Source organism: Cololabis saira, chromosome 3, assembly GCF_033807715.1.
Source record: "Cololabis saira isolate AMF1-May2022 chromosome 3, fColSai1.1, whole genome shotgun sequence".
Lineage (NCBI taxonomy): Eukaryota > Metazoa > Chordata > Actinopteri > Beloniformes > Belonidae > Cololabis > Cololabis saira.
The window spans coordinates 28,514,123-28,523,101 of NC_084589.1; the positions used below are offsets into that span (position 1 = coordinate 28,514,123).

General features: G+C 38.5%; 1 protein-coding gene across 1 annotated transcript; it reads right to left on the minus strand.

Moving 5' to 3' along the window:
• Positions 1-55: 55 nt before the first annotated feature.
• rap1gapl (RAP1 GTPase activating protein-like) lies at positions 56-7,562 on the minus strand. The gene is made up of 19 exons (XM_061717061.1): positions 7,342-7,562; positions 7,140-7,172; positions 6,941-7,025; positions 6,716-6,751; positions 6,575-6,622; positions 6,219-6,416; positions 6,032-6,129; positions 5,508-5,586; positions 4,894-4,947; positions 4,589-4,672; positions 4,393-4,493; positions 3,078-3,207; positions 2,797-2,958; positions 1,867-1,938; positions 1,148-1,234; positions 841-996; positions 673-756; positions 574-593; positions 56-492 (listed from the first exon to the last, which is right to left on the minus strand). Exons 1-19 carry the CDS (start codon positions 7,410-7,412, stop codon positions 411-413), a joined length of 1,680 nt encoding a protein of 559 aa, XP_061573045.1. The 5' UTR covers positions 7,413-7,562; the 3' UTR covers positions 56-410.
• Between the last annotated feature and the right edge of the window lie 1,417 nt (positions 7,563-8,979).

Here is an 8,979-nt window from a genome sequence, read left to right on the forward strand (position 1 = left end):
CATCTTAAAAACAAACAAACAAAAAAAAAAACACAAACTGAGGCCACTACTTTTCCAAACGTTTTTATTGCTATTATTGAACCCATGTCTAAAACGATCAACATCTTTCCTTTTCTACTCAAGTAGCTAAAGTAAATTGTATTTACTTGTCCACTTTGTCTTCATCTATTTCAATCATAGAAGTAAAACTGAGAGTAAAGCAGCAAAACACTCTTTTCTTGTCAGTTTTCAGTCAAACGTTGCAAATACAATTTACATTTAATACTATTATTAAAAAATTATTTTATTTTTATTTTCTTAAAAACTATTTACTTTTAGATTCTATTTACACATGTTATCTACTGGAATAGTACAGATATAACTTTAAAGATGAGTAAAGCTGTCTGTACATCTGAAATCTACATTTTCCTTTATGTGTCTTCTTGAGGACTTGCTTGATCTCTGAGCTCAGCTGCCCCAAAACTGTCAGCTACAGGTCCAAAAGATTTGTCACTGAAAGAGAAATAAACCAGTATCTGTTAACCCTCAGTTCATACAAAAGACATTTCTTTCATCTATTCTTATCAGACTCACCTTTCTCCATCTTTTTCCATCTGTAAGAAAAGGAAAAACATGGCTTGTTATCCAAGTCAAGCATTTATCGCACTGCATATATACTGTACATGTCTTTACCTTGGGCTTCTGTGACGTGTTGCCAGCACTCTTCCTGGGTACTCCCAGAGTCTCGAATGAATGGCTCCGCACTCTGATGGCTCTCTAATGGCAGAGATTCGGGAGGAAAAAACATCAAGTCATTCACGTCAGCCACGAGGGGAATTACTGACGCATGCGGGTATTCACCTTAAAATTTTCTATAAAACCCCCACTTCCTTCAGACGTGCCTCGGGCCCCCTCAGAGCTGGGGACAATGGCTGGTGATGGATCTCCCATCATGCATTGGGAACAGGTAAAGAGTTCAGTCTGCAAGCTCTCGAGGAGCGACGACCGGGTTCGCAGCTTTACAAGAGTACAGAAATAGTAGACAAAAGAGAATGCATAATGCAGAAGAAGATAAATAATAGAACAAAATGGTTTATTAAAAGAACTAATGGACATTTATTGATACAAACAAAAAGAATGAAAGATAAAAAAGTGCTTCTCCTGCTACCTCCAGTCTGCTGAACTGTTCGGCCTTATAGCAGGAAACCTCTGCATTGATAAGCTTGACCAGAAGAAAGTCTCTCAGCTGTGAGAGCTTAAAGACAAGACACAGGGAAATAATAATTACATACTGACACATCAGGTGACATCGTGGGAACTTCAATGTTTTGTCTGGCATGGAGAGGAGTCGGAGTGAAGGCAAAGTTTACTGTGTCATTGATCGAAGGAAAAAGCTGCAGTGCTCAAACAAGCGGGCCTCACAAAGTGGATGACACACAGAACAAAAGGAAAACGCTCGCAGGGATGTGCACCCGCAGATCCCTGCGAGCCAAATTGGGAATATGCGGATGGATGGATAGACTGAAAGGGACATTACACAAAACGCCTTTTTTTCTTTTTTTTACACTGCTGGCATTTTGAGTTGTCATTGTTGAAAATGAACTGGGGCTATTAGTAATTTCACACCAGTGCTTTTACTATGATGGATTGCAGTGACACGTTCTCATTGAAAAACCTCTGATCTGTATGAAGACTGCGGCTGGAGTGCGAGAGTAAAAGCTGCTGGAAAATGTACTCTAGAATGGTTTAAATGGTATATACTGACTCAAAAAACCTGATGAAAGAGGATGATACATAAAAAAAGGACTGGTTTGCACGGAACCAAACCACTGCTACGGATTATAATAATGAGGCTATAAAGGGCAATTAGACTCTGTTGTTACTTACGTCTGTGAAGATGGGAGGATTTGGGATGACTGGACCAAATGGAGGAACATCCTCTCTGGCCGTGACAGACACCTGTACAGCGTAGGTGGGAAAAGGAAATTTGCTAAAACTGTTTGGGATATTACACTTTCACTGGGCTGTCTGCATAAAGTTAGAAATAATTTGCAACACAGAAATACCTAAATGAGTTTGAATTCAGATATTAAGAGAGTTGCCATACCCGTTACAGTGCATTGAAACGCTTGGCATGTGTTTACCCTTTTACTATTTGGAAATCATTTGTTTTCTCTCATAGTTCTCTGTAAATTAGCTTTTCATTCACTTTTATTTTGAAATTTAATACTTGTTCTTCTAATGTCAGGTACTTTGGTTTGTTATATTTGCTATCTATCTATCTATCTATCTATCTATCTATCTATCTATCTATCTATCTATCTATCTATCTATCTATCTATCTATCTATCTATCTATCTATCTATCTATCTATCTATCTATCTATCTATCTATCTATCTATCTATCTATCTATCTATCTATCTATCTATCTATCTATCTATCTATACTATGCATGTTTTGTTCTCACTGTATCAAATGTTATATAAAAAACATAAGAAGCATGAAAATTACAAAAAAAAAATGTACATATTTTTTCATAATCTATCAGTTTATGTACTGTATATGTGAGAGTATTTGGATAGATCATGTTACAAACTATCTACCTTTAAAACAAGTGGCATTTAAACTATCTGTAGTCTGGATTTTTCTGAGCTTTTTTTTTAGTAACAAAAACATCAAAATCCTCTTGACATACATTTGGAAGAGACATCAGTACCAACCACAACACAAGTAAATCTGTTATCCTTTACCTGCAATATGTCTGTTTATATAATACATCAGTTTTATTGATTATTGATTGGCAGCTTTTCACTCACTTGGTAGGCAGCTCCAGCTGGCTCTTCCTCCCTCTTAACCCTGCGCACCACCACAAAGCAGTGCAGGAAGTGAGACTTGATGACGTCACACAGAAAAGGGGTGTGGCCCTCCTGGTAGACTAAGGCTACAATGTCATTACCAATGTGTCTTTTTCGTTGTAACTATTGATAAGAAGACAGAGAAATTACTGTCAGCCTCGCGTTGAGAAACATTTTACGAACCAGCGCCTTGTGAATCATCAGGATCACAGGACAAACTGATAGTGATACAGCTCACTGACCTGCTGTGGGTCACCCTCTGTGTAAGGCAATTTAGTTGCGACATGGAACATGATTTCTCTCCCATGAAAGGAAGTGAAAACTGCTTCACTTCCCGTTTGGCCATGACACACGTCTAGTCCCCCTCTGAAGCTAAAACATCCAAATAAGTAAAAGAAAAAATCAACAGAATGCTTCAATGTTGTATGTTGTACTCATTTTAACAACTGCTCTTTTTAAATAGGCACAAACATTTTCAGGTATGTCATAAAATGTTCCGTCACCCCTCTCATGCAAGTTCACATATATTTTTATACCAATTCACACACAGAACACATAAGCAGCATAGCTCGGTCACTCTGCAGCATTTGAGTGTAACAAATGACGTGTCCAATTGTAGCATGCTTTCAAATGGAGCAAAGTCATAACGATTCGGTACATCTAAATATAATCACCACTCTTGTTTACACTGAAGCCTCAAAGACACGTCCTCTGAGCACTTCATTGCTGCAGCACACATCTTCAGTGACATTCCTGAGCTCATTAAAAGTGTTCATCATACACCCTCACTCAGGTAACTGTAAATGTTCCCAACATGCCAGCAGGAAGCTCGAATAATCAACAGGTACACACTGCAGACATGTAGTTGTCAGAGACTTATTGACTTTTACAGCCCTCAATATATTATATATAGCCTATATGACTCCTTTCAGAGAAATGTCAGCTTTTGTGATGGATTGCTAAATCAGTAAGTAACTTCCCTTCAGTTGTTATAGCGACAGAGACTCACTCCCTCTGATCAGTGGTACACACTCTGAAAATAATCCTATTGTTGGTCATGCATTAGTTCTCAAAGTTGTGTACTTTTGACTGCAAGACATTCTCTACAGATGCATGAGACTAAAATTGTCATGGCAAAATGCAGAACAGAAAAAAAAATGCAGAAAGTTGATGCGGTTATCCTTATCCTTTATCCTGACCTTAATCAAATCTTACTTAACGCCTTTCTCCACCCAACTTTAATCAGGATCGCAGAATTGATCCTCTAGTTCATTGGCATCAGAATTGGGACTACTGGTCCCAACAAGTCCAATGGTTTTATACCGACACTGGTCCCAGTGAGGTAACAAGAACATGGACACACATGAGCACAAGCTAATGTAAAAATCAGCGAATGAAATCATATTCTGTGTTTTTTAATGGAATCAAATGATTTAGCTTCAATTAAATCAAAATTAAAAAAAATCATAAAAAACTGAGTTAACCCTAACAAATCTGTTTATTCTTCGCTGGCATCAGGATTTATTGTCATTTTGACCCTCATTAGGCATACTTTACCCCGTGAATCCCTGCAGCTGAACAGTGTCTCCAAGAATTGCCAGGAACTCCTTAAACTCCTCACTTTCCTCATTGTTACTCAGTATGTCCTCCTCAGTGAACTACACAGAGACAGATGTTGTCTGAGAGGGAGTGAGTGCAATATGGTACTCTATTACAGTTGCTTTTCCTTTTTGAATAAAACCAAAAATCTTACCTGCCCGTCCTTTTGGTATAATACACCAAACTTGAAATTAGGAGACACCCTGTGTTCATCAAATGCAGTTATGAGTCCAGGAGCCTGGTGGGTGATGGAAAAAGTGTTCAGCTGCACAAGATCTTTTCCACAGGAAACATTATGATGTGGAAAAGTGGAAAAGTATAAAATAAACCATGGTATTGAGCATGCTGGCGCACTGTCACACTTGTTTGATACTGGACTAGAACTGAGCCATTGTTATTATCGTTTGTAACACTTGCAGTATTCCTGTGTGACAAAAATACAAACCAGTTCATGGTTACCTTTAGGTAGCTGACCACGTCAAACTTTAAGACGGTCACTTTGTCACAGAGCATCTAAAAAAAATATAAAGGTATTTATAAATACATCTCATTTAGACAGTGTTCAAAGGTAAATGAAAATTATATTTGAGGAATCATTGAGTAATTATTATTCATTATCTTAACATTTTTACACTATTAATACAAACAATAATGTAACACTTGCCTACCCTGTATGGAGCGTACATTTATGTGTAATGCCAGCCAATATTTGTAAACAAGCCATCATGAGATACAAATGGTTGAAAAAAGGGTCCCCAAAGGGATTGTCTGCTGGATCCAGGTTGACCCCCTGAGAATGTCACACTTGGGTTCCTTCATGTGTTCTTTATGTAAGAAACCCACTTTGGGCCATACCATTTATCACCCATATACCTGAGCATAACCACTGTGCACAGTTCATGTGAGGCCAACAAGGATCCCAAAGACAAACCCATACAGGGGCCCATTATGGCTCCCTTGGGCCCTGCATGCAATACTGGATGCATACTGGTTATATTTAGCTGTAATGTAGTACTTATACACTGTTATAATAATAGAAAGAGATACTTGTGTTTGAATAAGTAGCTTTATACCTTTGCTAGTTCAACAGCAGAGGGGATGTTAGGGAAAAGTGACACTGAGAAAACTCCATGCATGGAGCACTCCTTCATCCTGCGAGACAAGAAAATATTTGAAAACATAAGACTATGACTATATCAAAGGCCTTGAATCTACCTCCTTTTCTTCTTTTTTTTTCTTCCAGAAATTACATTTCTATAATGAAATTTCTTCAAATTTAGCTCCTATCCTTGTTTTAAAAGTATGAGTGCATTTTTTCTGCTGCTTCGTTTAAAAGTACATTCTTCCTAATATGTGGTGAATACTTGCAAAAGCTATTTTTTTAATCAGCACTGACAACCACAAGTCAACATCTTAATCTAAGATTTAACGAATAAACAAACTTTAACCTGTGAGTAGACAAATGAAAAATGAAAAATGTTACGTGTCCCCCATACTTCAAAGAAAAGCTCACATGCTCTGAAATCTGTTTGTGCTTATAGAAATAAAAGAAGAAGAAAAAACATTATGGTAGATTCACAATATCCAAAATCTCCACCTCAGGATCACCCGTAGCTTATTCTCTTCTTCCTCCAAACACACAGAGAGAACGAGTGGCCCCAGAGATGGATCCACTGCTGTGAAAGAGTGGTGGTACTGAAGGGGGAAAGGTGGTAAGATGTGCTTAGCATATATCCATTCAGGCAGAAACATATCTATTCAGTCTGTTTGTAAAGCCAACTTACTCGTGAGCGGAAAAACTGGTGGTAGATTTTGGCCTCCCTATCTCTCTCCATGATGTCGTAGCTCTCTGGATCAAAGCCATGTTGGGAAGAGGTGGGACTCGCATCTACAAGCCTCTCGAGAGGGGGGTCAATCCAGTATCCTCCCAGATTAGAGGAAAGGATGAGTGGCAGTTCTGCACCTACAGTCAAAAGCTGAGACTAAAGTAGACAGCAAAAGATAAGACGGATGATGGGTGTTTGTGGAAAAACAAATCATGCCGATTATGAGAAGGTCAAGTTTTTAATACACACACAAACGCACACATGTGGGAATTGTAGCTAGAGTGTTTCTTTTTTTCACTGTTTTAAAGACTAACCTTCAAAGGTAGTGGGAATTGACAGCGCTGCTCATCGATCCTGCTGCCCTGATGGACAAGAATACTGATGACAACAAAGCTCTCCTGCTCAGTCATTGGCGGATGTACACGTTGAATGAGATCAATTACACCGCAACTCACCTGCAGCTTCTCTATGATTTCAAACAGCTCTGTGTCCTGACGTAGAAAACAGGCGTCAGGTGTCACGCAGCCAGCAAGAAGGGGAAGGTGAAACACATGAAGGAAGAGGAACATGACAAATGCTTGATAAGAAAACACGCTTTATCTTAAAGACACCATATCGAAACTCATGAAGCGTATTTGTTCAGAATTAAAAGGGAGAAGGTGCAAATAAAATGATATCACCCTCTGGCTGCTGCTGGATGAAAGGAAAGGCTTGCTGTCACTGGTCGGAGAGTCCAGAATATCCAGTATTTTGTCCTTTTCAGGTCTCCAGCAACAGGTTTGATTACAAAAAAAAAGAGTATCATTTGTTAGCCCTCTTCCAGTTCTTAGTACAAAATTACATTTGATTCCTGCAGCTGCAAGGAAAAGAAAACCTCACCTCCTCTCATCCCCACACGTGAATCTGTCCACACTATAAACAAGGAAGTGAAAATTACTCAGACACGCTATTCTTTAGGGATTACTTTTAGAATAATTGTTATTTTTATCATAAAGGGCAATTTATATAGAATCTATGTTACTCAGTTGACGTTTGTGGAGAATGTCAAGTCCAAATGAAAGACAATAGTGTTGTCACTCACCCGCCATATGCCCCAAAAGTGAAACTTCTCTTTCTAGAGAAGGACATGTCATTCCTCTTCTCTCTCTCCATGGCTGTGGTGTCACTGTTAGTGTTTGTACATGCCAGTTTGGTACTGAGTCAATCAGGGCTGGCTAAGGCTGAATTAATTCACTTTATCATTCTGTCACTCCTCCTCCTCCTCCTCCTCCTGACGGCCCCCTGCCACTCACTCATTTAAGCTTCCCTTTCCTCCCTCTGTCCTGTTGTCAGCCCATGCAGGCGGCATTAACCCGCTCATGGTCACAGGTGCAGCTTCTGCATACCATACACACTGACACAGTCTGGCTGCCACGTGCTGCTTTCATGCCTACGATCTCACACATATCCCTCTGGTGTTATTGCAGGTTGGCTGAGTTTAGAAATAGAGTTGTAAATAAAGGAAGAATATGAGTGAGACATTTTCTGACAGACCTGTTACCCTTTGAGTTAGTGAGAATCATCAATTATTGACAGCACACGCAGTGAGGGCGAGGAGGAAGGCAGCAGGGGGGGTGAGGTGGGGAGAGCAGGAGAACGCCGGGAAGGGAAGTAAGAAAGGGAGGAACTGAGAGAGAGACAGAGAGAAAGAGCAGAGATGTGCATACTTTAATGGTCCCACATGATGGAAATTTTATTAACTACTTATTCTTGCCAATTTAATAATGGTATTTGTGTGCTGAAAGTGAATGTTGGATCAGTTTTGATCCAACTGCATGAACTACATGAACTTCCACTACAAAGGAAATTAATAAATGGAAAATGAACGTATATATATATATATATATATATATATATATATATATATATATATATATATATATATATATATATATATATACAGTATATATATATATATATATATATATATTCTATTTCCTGTAGCATATGTATCATGTTTATTTTGATAGTGTTGCAATTCAAACCTCCTCCTAGTAAAAATAATTCCCTTGATAGAAACATTTTAAAGGAAGCAAAGTAGAATTTGAAATGGAAAAATTATACCGCGGTTGAATTGGTTTGATATTGGATATTATGAATTCAACACCCATAAAACTTGTGATACATACCACTGATTTTGGTCATATTGCTTGTGATGTGTTCATGGTCATCTGGACTATATATCACAAGAGAGTAATTATTATAAAATCATATTATGGGCTGATTTAATGAGGTTTAATGAATTCAACACCCATAGAACTTGTGATACATAACACTGATTGTTTTCAATTTTATGAAATCCTAACATAGTCTAGATCAGCCTTTCTCAACCTTTTTTCAGTCATGACACCTTTCAAAAGTGAATAAAATCTCACGACACCCCAGAATGAAATATAATTAAAAACCACACTGCATCGCTCTGACTGTAAATGCATAAGTCCGGTTTATTTTGTATCAATAACTTGAACACGATAACTGCACCAGAGTAGGCCTAAGCTTCTTTTCGCACGGTGGTGATCCGCACAACGGGGTATGAGAAGTCATCGTTCACTGTTGTGCTAGGTTGCCACGCTGATGGACAGAAACTATGGTGATTTTTAAAAGAAAGACTGCCTAAAGAGACTTTTCCAGCCGGAGTCATTATAAAGGCAAATGAAAAGGGCTGGATGGATGAAGGGAT

Coding starts and splice junctions, on each gene's coding strand:
- rap1gapl (XM_061717061.1), bottom strand. CDS start 7,412: ATGGAGAGAGAGAAGAGGAATGACATGTCCTTCTCTAGAAAGAGAAGT. Junction 7,173..7,341: donor ACTTTTGGGGCATATGGCGG/GTGAGTGACAAC, acceptor CCTTGTTTATAG/TGTGGACAGATTCACGTGTG. Junction 7,026..7,139: donor ACGTGTGGGGATGAGAGGAG/GTGAGGTTTTCT, acceptor CTGTTGCTGGAG/ACCTGAAAAGGACAAAATAC.